The 18011-nt window shown below is 44.7% G+C and overlaps 1 protein-coding gene across 3 annotated transcripts in view; it reads left to right on the forward strand.

The window, feature by feature from the left end:
• The window catches only part of APPL2 (adaptor protein, phosphotyrosine interacting with PH domain and leucine zipper 2), a 53358-nt gene that overhangs the window by 20739 nt on the left and 14608 nt on the right, over nt 1–18011 (forward strand). For 2 of the 3 annotated variants that reach the window (XM_007447305.1, XM_007447307.1), the window contains exons 5-14: nt 2132–2219; nt 5748–5789; nt 5906–5964; nt 7093–7239; nt 10582–10664; nt 14076–14234; nt 15714–15902; nt 17024–17066; nt 17150–17206; nt 17307–17395. In XM_007447305.1, the coding sequence (XP_007447367.1) occupies nt 2132–2219; nt 5748–5789; nt 5906–5964; nt 7093–7239; nt 10582–10664; nt 14076–14234; nt 15714–15902; nt 17024–17066; nt 17150–17206; nt 17307–17395 (956 nt within the window). Of the gene's footprint in view, nt 1–2131; nt 2220–5747; nt 5790–5887; nt 5965–7092; nt 7240–10581; nt 10665–14075; nt 14235–15713; nt 15903–17023; nt 17067–17149; nt 17207–17306; nt 17396–18011 lie in introns of all 3 variants that reach the window. The other variant, XM_007447306.1, reaches the window with a different exon arrangement.

Genomic DNA, 18011 nt, shown 5'->3' on the forward strand with positions numbered 1-18011 from the left:
CATTTAACTCAGGTGGGAAGAGTGGAGTAGCTTTTGAGGTGGTTTTCTCAAAAGGTGGGCCTGCATCAGGTTGAAAATTTTTCAAGAGAAGTAACTTGACTCAGAAATTGAAAAATCCAACTAAAAGTAGAGATTTGTGTTGCTTATATTTAATAGAATGCATTGGATTCAGGTATTCGATGTCCTAGGCATACAGAGATTTTTTATCCTTGTTGATTGTACCAAAAGCAGATTACTTCCTTTTAGTGCATCTGAGACAGGAAATCTTTGACATTATGGATTTCATTGCCCACTATATGTCAAGCCCTCTGCTCTGAGTGTTTCCTGTTCATGTTTTGTTTTATCGTCAAAAGAGCCATGCAAGGAAGATGCTGTTATGCCCATTTTCCCTGTGACGATACTGAAGTGCCAAGAGGTGGTCTGTGCTCTTCGCACTCTCCTCAGCAAAGGTGCTGTGTTTGGAAGTGATTATCCCTTACCTCTCAAAGCCCCAAGGCAAAAAGTTGGTGGCACAGACCACTTGATCCTTAAGAAGCAGTAGTAGAGTAGCTAGGAAATTTGCCATTCTTGAAGTGCATAACCACTGGAAAGAAAACCATTTAACTTCTCTGAGTTTTGTTCTTTTTCATCTGTAAATGGCAGTAGCAGGACAGTCCACTTAATTAGGCTGTTATAAAGGTTAAATTAAATAATTATATCAGAGCATTTGGCGCAGAGCCAATTCATCTAATTAACTGTTAGTAAAAAAAAAAACAGTACATTTCTTATTGAAGTTATTCAGGAAAAGTAGTTAACACATTACATCCTAATGCATTTTTTGGCATGGCTGTCTTCATGCGTTCCCCTCAGAAAAAGCTGCCATTCTTTGGCTTGATAGAAAGATAGGGAGAACATTGACTTCTTGGCCTGTCACTCCCTGGCCTGACAGATGGTTGACCTGAAGCCAGTCTTTAAGCTTGTCAGAGCAGCCTCTGCAAGCACAACCCTGAAGGACCAGATCTGTTGGGGGGAGATCCGTGTGCAGAAGGGGGATTCAGACATGTGACTGCTATCACTGCTGAAAGAAAACTTTGCCAAATGTTTACTCCACAAGATGACTGCTGGGTGATCTCCCCTTATATACCCAACAGGAATCCCAGAGCATCCTCATAATATCTGGAAGTCTGGGCCTTCCACTGTGTTCATTACTGACTACCACATGTTTAAAGTTTTGGCAGCTTTGTGAGCATGAAAGACAAACTCTATATCCCAGACAGTGTGTTGGGAAGAGCATAGATTTTGGATCCCAGTAGCCCAGGATTAAAATCCCAGGTGTGTCACTTAGTTGCTCTCTGGATTTGGAGATTTATTTGCCCTCCTGTAAAAATGAGGATAATAAATAACACCCATCTAACAGAGTAGGTGGGAACTAAGTGGTATAAAGCATGTAAAGGTGGCACACAGAAAGAGCTCAAAAGTGGTAGTGCTGATGGTGATAATTTTTATTTCTCCTAGACGATTTACAAAGACAGGATTTAGTTAAGGCCTTGAGGTAGAAGGGGAGAAAGAATCAAGGGCTGTTAAAATTATCTAGTGAGGAGGAGCACATTTGAATACAGCTTTCTTGTGCTTAGAAAGGTCTGAAATCTGGCTGAGTTATTTCTGCGGGGAGCATTCTTTCTCCACAGCAATTCCCGGGCCCCCAGTGTCTGTAGTTGCAGGGTTAGTAGGTTCCCAGCAGGCCTGTCTTTCAGGGGTGACTTCAGCCCCCTCTGAGAGTGAGAGCACACAGAGGCCCGGCAAAGTGCTGACCTGTGCTGCCAGCACATCAGAGCTTTCTCCCTCTCTAGGTGGGTGTGGCTCACATCAAGAACACAGAGCCACAGTTTGCACAGTTAACAAACAATAACTGTGGGCTCGGAGACTCTTTTAGCAAACTTAACTGATGCCCCGGTCAGTTAGAAACTTGCATTTAGTTTTTAATACCTCTTAGCTTATGTCATTTACTGCTTTATGAAGGGCATTTATTTGCTAAGGAAGTGTAACTTCCTCTTTAACCACATGGATGTGTTCAGCGTGATCCCTCAGTGAAATAAGACAGTGTCAGTAATAGTGGGTATAATTTTCTTCAGTAGATTTCTCTTTCTTTCAGCTTAATGTTCTCCATACAGAGCTGGCTAAACAGTTGGCAGACACAATGGTTCTACCGATTATACAGTTTCGAGAAAAGGATCTTACAGGTAAAGTAACTGAGTTCAGTGCCATATACTTTAAGAATATTAATTCATTTAATAGTAATTTTTACTGCAGTTATTTCTTTAACTGTGTGGATCATTGAGAAATGCCCTCTTTTTCAGCTTTTATTAAATCTTCACTATGTTCTTGGCTCACCTAAAGGAAGTCACAGGCCAATAAGAAAACAGAGTTGGAAGCAGACAATTGTAATATTATGTGATGAGGGCAGCAGGACAGAGATGTACAAGGAATAGAAATGGCACACAGAAAGGCGTGATTACCCTTTGAGGATGAGGTGCCAGGGAAGGCTTCCCAGAGAAGAAGATCTCTGAGCTGGGTTTTGATAAATAAATGTTTACCAAGTAGACAAAGACGGCAGGCTTATATTACAGGTTAGGGGACATTTGTAAAGGCATGCTGTTCTTGAGGAGCCATGAGCACTTTGGAATGTAAAGTGGGAGGCTTGGAGAAGAAAGGACAGAGTGGGGACCATGCTTTATCTGTGCTAGACTCTGGGGGTACAGCTGTGAACAGGTAGATAGGGTCCCTGTTCTGATGGAGCTCCATTTTAGTGAGTGGGAGTATCTGTGACTAGTTCAGAGAGCCTAGTTGATCTTCTGGATTAATTTTGATTCTTCAACTAAAATAAAACTTTAGAATAATTTTATATCATTTGAAATCAAGGTAGTCAAAAACTAAATATAAAGAATAAATAAGGGCTTCCCTGGTGGTGCAGTGGTTGAGAGTCTGCCTGCCGATGCAGGGGACACGGGTTCGTGCCCTGGTCCGGGAAGATCCCACATGCCACGGGGCGGCTGGGCCCGTGAGCCGTGGCTGCTGAGCCTGCGCGTCTGGAGCCTGTGCTCCGCAATGGGAGAGGCCACAACAGTGAGAGGCCCGCGTACCGCAAAATTAATTAAATAAATAAATAAATAAATAATCTTGAAAAAACTTAGTTGATATTACAAAAGGGAATGCAGATTTTCTAGTCCTTTTGTCCTTTATTTCATTGAAAATATTCATTGCATAGAGAATAAAGAATTGTATTTTCTAGAACACCGATTATAAAACACTGCAGACCAAAAAAGTCTAAACCTGAGTGCTGAAATATCTGTTGTTCAGTATAGTACTTCCTGTTTAAAACCAAGAAGTTTAAAACTTTCTTTTTAGGCAGAAAAGATGCAGTAAATGGAAGGCCAAATCTTAAATATGACGCTTTTTTCCCTTCACTTTGAGATCCCCTGTGACCATGTCATCTGAAGTCTATGGGGGAAATAGCAGAACTGGCATAAACTCTACCCAAGGGCAGAGTGATAGCACTAACACTTGATAAATAAAAAATAATAAATAATATGTTAGCTTGTATAAAGAGAAACCTTGATTGAGCAGGGTTTTTAGTGTTTTTTAGTGTTGCTCATCTGTAATCACATGTAAAACCCAAACTTAAATGCGGTCATGTGCTGATTATCCAGTAGTAACTGAAAGCCTCATTGAGTGCATTTTTAAAAAAGATTTTCTCTAAATGAAAACATTAGAAATGTGTGGGGATATCATTTAAAAAACAAACTCCAAGTCTTTTAGAAACAAAATAATTACCCCCTAAGACTTGTACTGTCAGATTGATGTCTTTCAGGTTTGTTTATAGGAACCTAGGATTGAGAATGCCCAGTAGTGTTGATGATGTGGCCTTTGTTAGTCCAAAAGGGCTCAACTTGTGGATTAGTAGTATCAGTAGTATTTACCCAGGATGATGATTTTTTTTTTAAGAAAATAAAACTGTCTAGTAGTAGTAAAAGGGAAGCTCTTAGTATCTATGAAAAAAGTTAATCAACGTATACTTTTCTGCTGACACCAAGACAGAAATTTTAAGTGTTTGGCTTGGGTCATACCTGAGTCAAAATCAGAACCAAATTAGAATCTGGCATCCCCTCTGCTTAGTGGTGTTTTTTTTTGTTTTGCTTTTTTTTTTAACATCTTTATTGGAGTATAATTACTTTACAATGGTGTGTTAGTTTCTGCTTTATAACAAAGTGAATCAGCTGTACATATACATATATCCCCATATCTCCTCCCTCTTGCATCTCCCTCCCACCCACCCTCCCTATCCCACCCCTCTAGATGGTCACAAAGCACCAAACTGATCTCCTTGTGTTATGCAGCTGCTTCCCACTAGCTATCGATTTTACATTTCGTAGTGTATATATGTCAGTGCTACTCTCTCACTTCATCCCAGCTTACCCTTCCCCCTCCCCATGTCCTCAAGTCCATTCTCTACGTTGCATCTTTATTCCTGGCCTGCCCCTAGGTTCATCAGAACCATTTTTTTTTTAAGATTCCATATATGTGTGTTAGCATACGGTATTTGTTTATCTCTTTCTGACTTAACTTCACTCTGTATGACAGACTCACTACAAATAACTCAATTTCGTTTCTTTTTATGGCCAAGTAATATTCCATTGTATTTATGTGCCACATATTCTTTATCCATTCATCTGTTGATGGACACTTAGGTTGTTTCCATGTCCTGGCTATTGTAAATAGAGCTGCACTGAACATGTGGTACATGACTCTTTTTGGGTTTTTTGGGGTTTTTTTTTTTTTTTTTTTTTATGTGGGCCTCTCACCGCTGTGGCCCCTCCCGTTGCGGAGCACAGGCTCAGCGGCCATGGCTCACGGGCCCAGCCGCTCCACAGCATGTGGGATCCTCCTGGACCAGGGCATGAACCCACGTCCCCCGCATCGGCAGGCAGACTCCCAACCATTGCACCACCAGGGAAGCCCCAAGACTCTTTTTGAATTATGGTTTTTTCGGGGTATATGCCCAGTAGTGGGAGTGGTGTTTTATTTTACATTTTGTTGCCTTTTTCATTTACCCACCAATGTAAGTGCATAATCTGAATGAAGAGAATACAAGAGTTATTTAGGAAGCTATTTAAAATTGATGAGGAAGAAACTCTAAAAATGCTCCAACAGGAAGTAGAAGATGAGAAAGAAATGAAAAATTAAAGAAGAGAAAGGCAGAAAGCAGCCCCATATCAGAAAGAGTAAGAAAAATGTGAAGAGAAATTTAAAAGCTGGAGGCAGTTTTGAGACAGTTCGAAAAACAATGTAGAAGATGTGAAAATGCTTTGCTCTGTTTGACAAAGTAAAAATGGATTGTTTTAGAATCGTAGAAAGTGTCACTTCCTTTTAAATATCTCTGTGCTTTTAAATTTTTAACCTTGGACAGTCATTGCTCTCACTAACTTTTTGTTTTTTTGGTCTTAGACTTTGTTAAGCCGTCTTTGTGCATGATGGGTGTGGCACCCACATGGAGTAATATTTATTGGTGTTGGCTTGTTGCAAGTACAGTATACTAGATTGCTTCAGATTTCTTTCATTAAAACAAGCATCCCCAGGCACCAGGACCCGAGGGTGCTGGCGGAGTTTCCCCCTTCCACGCACATACCTTTATTTTCTTGGGAAAGCACAGACCTCCAGGTTAGCATATTTTATTTTTCTTTGCTTTAAGATGTTTCTTTTCTCTTGTTCAGAAGTAAGCACTTTAAAGGATCTTTTTGGACTCGCCAGCAATGGTAAGCATCTTCTCTGTTCTTGGTATGTGAGTTTAGTATGTCTGGGGGAGGAGATGCTGAATGAATGTTCTTGCCTTTCAGCCCATCTAGGTGCTAAAATATCTCTTTATTTTTAGAGCATGACCTCTCAATGGCAAAATATAGCAGGCTTCCTAAAAAAAAGGAGAATGAAAAGGTACGAATACCTACCTTCCATTTTTCACTTCATTTACTTAAGCTCCTTTTATGTTTCCCTATTGTGAATTTGTGGCATTGAGGGTGTCCTGATGAATTCTTTTTTTTCTCCTGTACATGGATTTAAAAAAATAATAAATTTATTTATTTATTTATTTATTTTTGGCTGCGTTGGGTCTTCGTTGCTGCGCACGGGCTTTCTCTAGTTGCGGCGAGCAGGAGCTACTCTTGGTTGTGGTGCATGGGCTTCTTATTGTGGTGGCTTCTCTTTTTGTGGAGTACAGGCTTTAGGCGTACAGGCTTGAGTAATTGCAGCACGCAGGCTCAGTAGTTGTGGCTTGCGGTCTCTGGGGCACAGGCTCAGTAGTTGTGGCACACGGGCTTAGTTGCTCCGCGGCATGTGGGATCTTCCCGGACCAGGGATCGAATCTGTGTCCCCCGCATTGGCAGGCAGATTCTTAACCACTCTGCCACCAGGGAAGTCCCTGGATTTTTAAAATATTTATTCCAAATCTCATAAGTAGACTTCTTCTCTGTTCTAGCTTTTTTCAAACTGGTTTATTAAATGTCAACTTGGAACCATTGTAAAATGATAATCACGTAATGATTCTAACTTAAGCTTGATAGCTCATATGGTTATCTGACTCACATATACTTGGGCACTTGAACTCCTTGCCCTGGATGTTGACTCTGATTTTTTAACTCATGCTCTCTAGCTTTTTAGCTGCTATAGATAATATTGAATATTTTCAGGCATATAGCTTTTACTTCTGTTCCATGATTTCCTGGGAGTACAATCTTATGAGTGAACCAAAATATTTATGGCTTTGAATGCATGCTGCCATATTGTTTTCCTAAAGGATTGTAGCTCTTTGTAGTGCTACCAGCAGAAAGTATTGTCTTCACCCCAGTGCAGCCTCACAAACACTGAGATGCCATTAATTTGGTATTTTTAATTTGGAATTTTTAAAAACTTGAGGTGGAATCTCATCTGTTTTTTGTCACAAAAATTGTTCTAATGAATGAACAAAAATGTTTTGAAGTTGCATGCTCTTACAGAATTGCCACTTGCTTTGGACCACTTGCTTTGGACAACTTGATGTTTGTTTTCCTTTCCCCTTTTAACCAGGTGAAGACTGAAATTGTGAAGGAGGTGGCAGCTGCCCGGCGGAAACAGCATCTTTCATCCCTTCAGTACTACTGTGCTCTCAACGCGCTGCAGTACAGAAAGCGAGTGGCCATGATGGAGCCCATGCTAGGCTTTGCCCACGGACAGGTAGGGTGATCCCTTTCCCTGAGGCATCAGACCTAAGCCAGCTGTGGAGAACAGCATGGCATTCTGCTGATGTAGCCCTTAGGAGATACTGAAGCATCATCAGAGAAAGAAACACAGGTGCACAGCCTCCCTACGAATTTCTGAGATTCAGCACTTGGAGAGCTTCCAGAGGGGCTGGGTCATCATTAGTTGGACTTACTAGGCTATACATGCAGGAAATGATGGCTTTGATCTCAAGGCTCCTATGGGGAGGAGCTGGCATGACCCTTTGTGTCGGATTCAGATGAAAGCCAGGCCTGGTCCAGTTTCCTGAGAAGCAGCTGACTCCCAGGTTGGTGGAGCTAGGCCTACAACCCAGGACTCCGCACGATCCTTTGCTTCTCAGTGTGGTAAGGGTCACCCTCAGCTGGGCTGTTCTTTGAAGATATGTTGCTGAGGTTATTGCTGGCACCTTGGCATCTGGGGCGTGGGGAAATGTTGCCACTGCCTGATGAAGTCTCTGTAGAACGTTTATCTGGCTTCTTCCTCCCATTTCGTGGGCTACTGAACGTTTGTTTGCAGGGAGGCTCCAGTTTTGGGATGGGCCCTTGACCGTGCGGCACTAGCCCTCACCCTCCATCCCTGCCCTGCTTTAGCCCCACTTAGGTTGACTCCAAAACCTCACTTGGGCATGTGAGAAACACAGCTGGGAACCTTCTCTCAGTTGACAATCTAGGAACAGAAAGGAATGTGAGGAAGCAAAATGTTGAGAAGAAAAAAAGCAACTTAAAAAAACCCACATGTGAGCATCTATTTTTTTAAAATACATTTTAAAAATACATATATTTCAAAAGAATACAGTATCAGTTTCATTCAGGGAAAAGGAGAACAAGAGTCTTTAAACATCTAAGCTCAGCTGTCTGTCTTCTTCATATGGTTATTTTATTGTTGGGTGATAGGGACACTAAGGTCAGCTTGGTGTCTTTAGAGGTGGTATTTAACTAGAGCAATAAAATCTTTCTGTGTCAGCTGAGTAGAGCTGGATTAAACCAAAAACTAGCACTGTGCAGCTGTGGGCTTCAGTCCTCAGCAAATCCTTGGGAGCTTCCCCCGCTTCCTCATAATGGGAACTGTGTTCACACGTGTATACTCGCTCACTCTGTCACCCTCCCCTCCCCTGTTGCACCTCTGCCCCTGCCGATGTCCTTGCTTTGTTAGAGAATGCCAGTACTCCTTTGCTCTCTCTGATTAATACCTCCTTTCACATCTGTCCTCCCTGATTGACATTTCTTGCCTTTGAAGCAGTAATTCCTGCTCAGTTAGAGACCGTGAGTCAGGGAGGGACCTGGACTCAGCATCTCAGAAAGATGAACTGCTCCCGGCCTGATGGATCCGTGCTTGGGGAGCTTGGTTGTTTAGAGGAGGGTCTTCACAAGTCCTAAAGGATGGGTTTGATACTGGCTGGTTTCACTCGCTTCCATGGCCAAGGACTCCACCACTTCTCCCAGCCTGGACACAGTGGGGAGGACAAGACATGGGGTGCATTAGCAGCAGTGTAGCCCCCGTGCCTAGGAAGTCAGAACAGAGTACACCGTCATTGTTGGGTGGTGGCAGCATCATTTTTGAGGACCGAGGATGGCCTGTTTCATTTTTCATATGAAAAGTATGCAGATTTCAAGACAGAAGACCAAATAAAACTTTCACCCTGCAGACTTTTTAATCCTGATGAAAACTATAGTTCCTTCCTAAAGACCAGGTTGTTGTCTGACACCATGAATCTTTGGGATGATTCTAAAGCATTTGCTGTCCTACTGCCTCATCAGCCCTCTTTAACCAATGCCCATTGAGCATCTACTTTGTCAGTTGATGGTCATATGACCATAGTACTTCCTCCTGTTCACAAAGGGCCATGAACTTAGGTCTTTGGATGATGTTGCACTGATTGAGACTTCTCAGCACCACCCACCTTAGTGGAGGTGGTTTGACTCCGTTTCTTTCTTCCATGGCCCTCATTAAAGAGGTTTCCAATTAGACCATGTTTCAGTCCTCAGGCCTTCATACAAACTGAGGTTTTGTTATCTGTGTACAGGTTCATGAGAACACAAAAATGAACTCTAGTGTCATGTTTACAGGGTAAGTACTACATAATGTGGCTGTAGAAGCCAGTGTCGTATCCCTTCCTTCATCCGTTCATTCATCAGGTTCTTTTTAGGGATTGCATGAGCCCCTGCCCTAGGCATTTACAGAATAGTAGAGGAGCTAAGACATGGACTTAGAGTATAAATTCCAAGGAGTTCAGGGAGGGGAAGGAGAGAAAAAGCCACCTTGATGTTGTGCACTTAGAAATGTAGGATGCTTGTTTAACAGACCTTGATATTCAACATTTCAGGGACTCAGGATGGCATTTACAGTGTTGATCTCTGTATGGTTCAAAGATAATGGGGCCAGAACATCTCCCTGCAGGTATACCTTGCATTAGGATAATCATGATCATTGTGTTTCTGTACTGTGAAAACTAAGTACATTGGTGTACATACTTCCCCAGGGTGTCTGGGGAGCCAGGTGTAAGGAGTCAGACTGTGCTGATGACACCTACTAGCCTTCTAGAGGTGAGAGGTCGATCTCCATGCCCACCACCCAGGGCCAGGGCTGCTTCCAGATCAGAATGCTGGGGAGCAGCAGGGGCCTTGTCCCCCATGTCCAGCACCTGTGCAGTCCTGCTGTGTCCTTCTCATACACAGTCACTTTTAAGTTGATGTCTGGGTTGGAAGAGCCTTTTAAGGATCTTCTGCCCGGTCTTCCCTCTGCAAGATCACAGCCAAATCACCATCCACACAGCCTGTGTTCAGAGCCGCACATGGCTCGATGAGCAGCGGCAGTTGGTGGTGGCCTTCACTTCACTGAGAGCCGCATGCTGCTTGTCTGCTCCTTGCTGGTGCTGTGCATGTCATTGGTCACCAGTTTAGCCCCTGGAGTTGCAAAGGTGAACAAGACCTAATCCTTGCCCTCAAGAAACAGTTTACTGTCTAGAATTCACACAGGAAAAAGGCTGCTGATGATAATATCAAAATAATTATCAGTAGTAATTATGGATGAGGTGGTATGTACCAAGCACTTATATTATCCCTGGTCTTTACTGTCTTGCAGCAAGTTAGGAGGCTTCACCCTCCTCCCTCTACAGATACACCAGGGGCTTTGGGAGTCAATCTCAGCCGGTGAGGTGGGGCTAAGCAGAGAGGCAGCAAGTGCGCGAGGAGGGGCCAGCCAATGTCTGCTGCCCCTGTGCTGTTAGTCTCACGTGTCATGAATTCATTGATCACCTTTCTTAGACAATTTTCAGAATATCATAATTATATCTTTCAGATTAACTTTTTTAAGAAGGGAGCAGAGATGTTTTCCCAAAGTATGGACAGCTTCTTAGCCTCCGTTGCAGACATGGTTCAAAGGTAATGCTGCGCTCCGGTTTGCATCTCATGTGCCTTTTGCCTCTCCTGCTGAATCAGTCTCTCTGGGAGGTGGGGGGAGGGCCCCAGAGAGCCCCCTGCCCCCTCCACTCCATGAACACTCAGAACAGTGCCCTCTTCTTAGCTGCTGCTCTTTGTGTGGTTGAAAAGTCATGATTTCTGCAGTTCTTGACCCGTGTGGAGCCAGAGTCCTATCTACTACATTAAAAGACTAAATAAAAGATTATAATGTCCACAGGAGTGCTTTCCCATTAAGTCCAAGTTCCTATTCTTAGGATCTCCTTTTGTTAATATTCACATTTCACACGCTATAAGCCTATGAGTCCAGTTTAGAAGAGATGCTTGCTTTTTTCTTTGAGAGTTAATGGGGTTAGTGGATAGAAGTGCTGCAACTTTTCAGGAAACTTAACATCACAGTGATTTATAATAGATAAATAAGGCCTTAAGCCTTTTTTTGAATTAATTTAACAAACTGCAGTTCAGCCTTGCAAATGTTTATTTTTAACAAATATAGTGTCATCTCTGCAGACTGTCCTGCCCATGTTTAATTAAGGCTGGGGCTGCCCTGAGTCGTTTTGCTTCCTGTCATCAGTGTCTGCGGTAGTGAGCTCACGGGAGGCGCCCAGGCACTGCCAGCACCAGGTTTATTTCATTAACAGCGCAGACGTGTGGTTCCTTGAGCACTCCTCATGATTCCTGGAGTATAGAAATAATGTCTCTCTGTATATACGTGTGTAGTTGATAGGTAAATATACAAAACAAGTATAAGTATAGGATTTTGTGTGGAAACATGAAGAGAAAGTTGTTCATTTTCTTGAGGATGTTGCATTTCAAAATACCTTAAGAAGGCCAAGCAGTAAATTTATTTAGACAGAAGTCTCCGTAAAATGCTGAAGATAAAGAATGAATCCCAAGGAAAACCAGTGCTGAGCATCATACAGGCACGAGGGGAGAGTTGTGGTTTAGGAAAGCATATATTCCTTCCTGAAAGTCCCTGAGCTGTTTTCTTCCTGATCGTTGGATGCAGGTTAGATTTATAATTATGCTAGAAAGCAATCTGTGAAATCTGAGCTCAGTTTCCTGCCTTTTGATTGTTAGCCCCTGGAGGATTAGGAGAAAGTGAGAGAAGGGAGCCTATTAAATTGTCATTTAAAAACCCTCTCTCCCTTGTCTCTCACTGTCTTTCTCTTACCTTCCTTAACTCTCAGAATCCCATGGTTTTCTGTTTCTGAGAGAACTACTTGTGCTTCAGATTTTTTTTATGTACTAGATTTTTTAATTAACTGGTGGCAGGACATTCATGCCCATTTCCGAGATGCTGCAGTGTGTCTTTCCACACATCCTGCAGCCTGTGTCCTCTCTCCTTGTCAGTGACTCTGAGCCGTTACTAGGCCACCAAAGTGCAGCACCAGCTGTTCCCACAGTTGTGTGACTGGGCGTTGAAAGCCCCGGCCACACAGCCTGCTCCCGAGGGCCGGGTCTAGTTCTGTGAGTCGTGCTTCTGCTGCCTGACCAGGCACATCTTGTTACAGGGCAGCAGGCAGGGCTCCCAGTGGAACCTGGGAGCACAGGAACCTCCTGGTTCAAACGGCTGAAGCATTCAGCTAAGAATTCTAGTTTTCCTATCCCTTACGTTGTATCCTGGTGAGTAGATAAATACTGCTGCGCCTGTGCCACTAGGAGGGGTCTTGCTGCCACATTGCTGGGCATCAGCAGCCAGCCAGCCCGAGTGGCCAAGGAACAACGTCTAGTGGTGGCTCTGGGCTCCGCAGTCCTTCCCCGGGAGGTGGATGCCTGGTCTCACTGCATCAGGGTGTGAGAGGATTTGGAACCCAGCCTAAACCCAGACGGGTGGCATTTCACACCACCCCACAGTGCCAGGGGCTTTTCTTTCAGTCCCTACTTCACAGTGATACACTTCAGGCTTTTTTCTTGGCTCCTTCACACACACACACACACACACACACACACACACACAGACACACTTTTTTTTTTAATTAAATGAAACATTTAAAATAAAAATCTTCAAAGGGAACAGTTGAAGGGAATCACTTTTCTACCCTGTTCTTTGAGTTCTGGGAGCCTTGGATTAGCTCAGAGTTTTTGAGCCTCCCTGTATGGGTCGGGGAGCAGAGAGGGGACAGTTACTAAAAACTCCCTGGAGTTGTGTGCATGGTGTCACATTGGTTCACATGAGCGCTTTTCTGGGAGAGACAATCCTTACCTTTTCATCAGATCTTCAAAGAGGCTTCTCACAAAAGCTGAAGGACCTAAGCGGTTCTGTATACTTTTGGCTCCCTCCATCCACTTCTGTACAGCTTAACTTCTTTTTTCTCATTCCATTCTCTCAGCCTTGGCAATGACAACCCTGTTAAACTAATGAAGTTTGTTGGTGGAGCCCCAGATCGTTCCATTCAAACATCAAAATAGCCAAAATTAACTTGGACTGACGGCTTGCCTCAGGGTTGCATTAAACAAGATACAGGTGGTATACACTGTGAACCTCTAAGAGGAGTATCTGGAACACACAAGCCCAATCTCACTCACTCACCTGCAGAATGCTTTTGAAAGGAAATGCTGAGGAGCTCACTCTGTAAAACACTAGGCTCGCTAGCCCTTAGGGTTCCTCCTGATTTCAACATCGGAATTCAGTCCTATCTCCTTTACACAGTGGAGAAGTGGAACAACGCCTCTAGAGTTTGTTTTCTCGGATGGAGGGCCCATTTTGGCAGACTGTGTTTAGGACTATCACCCAGGCTGTCACCCCTGGGTGGGGTAGCTGTTGAGGCCTCACGTTATGGGGAGAAAGGGCAGCTGCTTATTTCAAGCTAAAGCTTCCAGCTTTTCCACGCCTCAGACCATGGGCAGACAGGCCGGCCAGCCAGCACCGTCTCAAGGCAGTTGTGTGGCTCTCATATAAGGAAAAGCATTGCTCTTGGCTTTGCTGTTGCGCCTTGGTACCACCTCCTGGTCACTTTCCGGTCTCCAGTGGCCGTCCCCACCATTCCTGCCTAAACCGGGGGTTGGGGGCCATGAATGACTGCCGTTTCCTTCCTGCCTTTCTGGCTCTTTCACAGGCTGCCAGCACATGCGGCTCCTGAGGATGGGTTCATCTTCTAAAACTTGCATCAACAAGTCTGAGCCTGGATACCACTGTGTCAACAGAGAAATTATTTAGCTGGGTTCAGGCATCGTCCAGTGGTATTCGTTATGCTCTGTTTGAAAACAACAGTCATATAAACAATTTGGTAGCACAGACCGGAGTCCCTGTGATCTCCAGCTTTCAGAGCCTCGGGGGTGGAGTGTCATGCCCCCATGTGTGAGGCAGGAAGCCATGGGGAGGCTCCACCATCTGCTGTGACAAGTGACTGACCTGACACCTTCTGTCTCAAGCATCCAGGTGGAACTGGAAGTGGAAGCGGAGAAGATGCAGGCATCCCAGCAAGAATTACTTTCTCTTGAGAAAGCTGTTTACACTCCAGATTTCGATGTGGCTGCACCCCAGATCAACAGGAACCTCATCCAGAAGGCTGGTTACCTTAACCTTAGAAAGTGAGAGTTCATTGCCTGCCTCTTTTTCTAAAATCTGTGTGCCCTGGGAGTGGCTGAAAAGCACCTGTTAAGTGCCCCATCAGAGGGTGGGGGTGTGTGAGGTTGGGTTAGTGCTCCCGCCACAGCACCCCTCCTGCCTGGGACATAGGAAGTGTCTGGGCCCAGGTCCCAAACTGCATTGAGAGATGGGGCTTGAAACAGTCGTGTGAGTAAGAACCCAGTCAGTGCATAGACTCCCAAGACACCACAGGCCGCCCCTCCCTGGTCACCATGGCCATTTGACAGACTGCTCTTAACTGTCATCATCCTAGACCATTGAGACCCTTCCCCAGACCCCTGATGGGTGAGAGCAGTGTGCCGGTGATGCAGCACTGAGGCCAGAGTCTGAGGGCCAGGAAGCTTCCAGAATCATCTAGGTTCATATAGACTGAACCCCATGTTTAACCCTCAGGTTTCAGATGTTCACTATGAATTAAAGAGGTGCCCAGGTTTGACTGCCTGAGAGCAGGTGGGGTTGTTGTCAGGTACGGTGGTGAGCTCTGACTTTGGTCAGACGTCCTGGCCCGGCTGGGCCCCGCTGCCCCGGCATTTCATCTGTAAAATAGAGCTGAAGATTGCACCTACTTCATAAAGTTGTCACAAAGATTGAGTGAGGTAATTCCTAGCAGGTATAAGTACTCAAATGTTAGCTGTTACCATTTTTGGATATTGTAATTATTGAGGCAGGAAATCTAGTGCCCCATACATAGTCACAACTCAGTAAATACCGAATCAAATAAATATATTTGATATCCCCCAAATGGAGGATGTACGAAGAGGAATTGCCAGCTGTTTTCTTACCAGGTTAGAGCCTTTCAAAGGTCTGTAAAGCTCGTTGAGATCACAAGCCAGAGGTCTCCTTTAGTTCTATACAGATAGAAAACTCCACAAGGTTCTGGTTTTATTTGCCAGGAACTAGATTTTTCTCTTGTAAACAGCCCACAGAAGCAGCATAACATCTAGCTGGAGCAAAACCCAATCTGGTATAAAGTGCCCAGGATTCTGGGGTGTGTGCTGTGGCCGGGGTAACCCTGGTGACTCTTAACTAGACTTAGAGCAGTTCAGCTCTGTGTCTTAGAGAAATGATCTTCCAGATTTTCAGTTCCGGGTGGTGATGGACTAATTCTGTTTCCAGATCCCGGCTTTAGAAGCCAGAGACTGGCTTCAGTGGGGGTGGGCGCCCCCTGCCCCCACCCTGGATTTGGCTGTGGACCGGCCTTTCCCGTCTGAGCAGAGCCCATCAGCTCCCAGCTCATTCAAGCTAACCTGTGCCTCTCCTGCTACTCTTTGCACTTGAATTCTTTTCAGAGAAGTTTTGCTTTAATGTAAAGCAACACATTATTTCTAAAATGCTACCAATACCCATAAAGAGGCAGCAAGACTGAGGTGCCTCTCATGCTTCCTAGTACTAATGAGCTTTTCCCAACACAATTCTTACAGTAAAACAGGGCTGGTCACCACCACCTGGGAGAGACTCTACTTCTTCACCCAAGGCGGGAATCTCATGTGTCAGCCCAGGGGTGCCGTGGCCGGAGGCTTGATCCAGGACCTGGACAACTGCTCAGTGATGGCAGTGGACTGTGAAGACCGACGATACTGCTTCCAGATCACCACTCCCAATGGAAAAGCGTAGGCCACACGGGTTTTATGTGGGAGGAAACAGGTGCAGTGACCCCACTTCTGCCAAGGTCACTCCTCTGTGCCAGCCCTCCACAGGGGAGGCCCTGTTCTGGGTGGTGGTGACCGTTCGGGAGGGTGGTTTTATGTCCTCTTTAAGCAAGCACACAGGACCATATGGAATCCAGCCTGCCTTAATCTCAGGAGTCCCAGAGAGGATTTGTCTGTGGCTGTGGAGAAGAGGTGACCTCCGTGTGTAGGACGGCGATAGGAGCTGTCTGTCAGCAGAGACTCAGAGAGAGAGGGGTGGGACCGTAGCCGCTCCTCGTATGTTCTATACAAGCCTTTGTGTCCACATCACGGGGTCGGGGGGCTGAGGGGGAGAGTGGGTACCTGCCTGAGGAGTCCACTTCCCCAGCTGACACAGGAGATGTGAACAGGACATGCCGCTGCAGCAGAGTTATTTGTCAGCACTCTGTCCCCACATCTGCCATGCACCTTGGGCCCAGGAGAGGCCATGTTTGCAGAATGGCAGCCGTGTATCATCACAGTAGATCCCATCCCAGTGGGACCCCCTCTCACTTAGAGCAGTGGTTTCAAACTGCTCCAAGGAGTTTGAAGCCCCATGAAGTGCTCCAGGCTTCACCTACTTGGGGGAGAGGAGTGGCCCCGTTCTCAGAGCTGCTCTGCTTGCGTTTGCTTTCTCTGTTGGGCTTCTGAGTTGAGATTTTATTTGAACAATAGCACATTCATGGGGAGGGGGCAGCGCTGGTATGATGTAGACCATCTCTTCTCCCAGTACGGCAGAGCATTTTTAGACATCATCCTTCCTCTCTGGGTGATGGTAAATGACCTGGGAATGAAGCTTCTGGATTCTAGTCACAGTCCCAGGCAGTTACTTAACTCCTCTGGGCCTTGGTTCCCTCAGATAAGAAATAGGGATAAAATCCATGTTCCCCACCTCCCACAGATGAGATGAGGAACAAAGGGACTGGCAGGTGTGGAGTCCCTTTAAGAGTGACGCCTTCGCAGAAGTAGAGCAGAATTATTTGTGTCTTATTCCTGGCCCGCCGCATGCAGAAATTCAGTCACTGAGGTCCAGGAAGCACTTACTTAGGTGTACTTTATTTCAGGGGAATAATCCTCCAGGCGGAAAGCAGAAAGGAAAACGAAGAGGTAAAGGTTTTGTTTGTTTCACTTCTGTTCTAGTATAGTGGGTGACTTTGGGATTCAGCACATTTTTTTAATGTCATCTACAGTGGATATGTGCAATAAACAACATCTCCAGACAGATCTACCTGACTGACAACCCAGAGGTAATTCACAGCTGCCCTACATGCGTCTCAGCTCTTTTCTCAATGTGAAAGGTAAGCGTCCACCTCTTGGAACTGAGCCTATCTTCCTCTGGATTTTTAGGCAGTCGCCATCAAGTTGAATCAGACGGCTCTCCAAGCAGTGACTCCAATTACAAGTTTTGCAAAAAAACAAGAAAGCCCTTGCCCCAGGTAACTAAAGGACAGAAAAAAACTAGCTTTTGTGGAGCCAAACGGTATATTAGGGATTTCACCTGTACTAGGAATTTCATCTTTACAGCAGCGTGGTATTCAGCCCTGTTGTACAGAAGCAGTAACTCTGACCAGGAAAGAGTAAAATACTTTGCCCATGTTCACACCACAAATGAGGGGCCGACTCAGAATTCAAAGCTGTCTGCTTTCAGTGTCCACCTCATTCCCCTGGACCATGCAGCTGCAGCCTGAGCACATAGGACATGCACTGAGTATCCTGCTAGTCAGGAGTTCTCCCCACATTTTGTATCAGCATCAACAAAATTATGGAACCAAAACAAAATTTTTTTAAAATAAGAAAATCACCTTTTATGTGTCCATGTTATGGTGCAGGCCTTATCATATGTGCATTTATTTCACATATATATTTTTCATATTTTCACATTTTTCATAATTTTTCCTTTACACACTATTCCATCATTTATTATTATTGACTATTTGAATATTTAGTTTGCTTCCCCTTCCTTTGTTTGCTGTTGTCGTTTATAGTGAGCATTTTCACACATACAGCTTTCCTCTTGTTTTGAATACTGCTTTAGGATTTATTCCAGGAATG

The sequence above is a fragment of the Lipotes vexillifer genome, unplaced genomic scaffold, assembly GCF_000442215.2.
Source record: "Lipotes vexillifer unplaced genomic scaffold, Lipotes_vexillifer_v1.1 scaffold1017, whole genome shotgun sequence".
Taxonomy (NCBI): domain Eukaryota; kingdom Metazoa; phylum Chordata; class Mammalia; order Artiodactyla; family Lipotidae; genus Lipotes; species Lipotes vexillifer.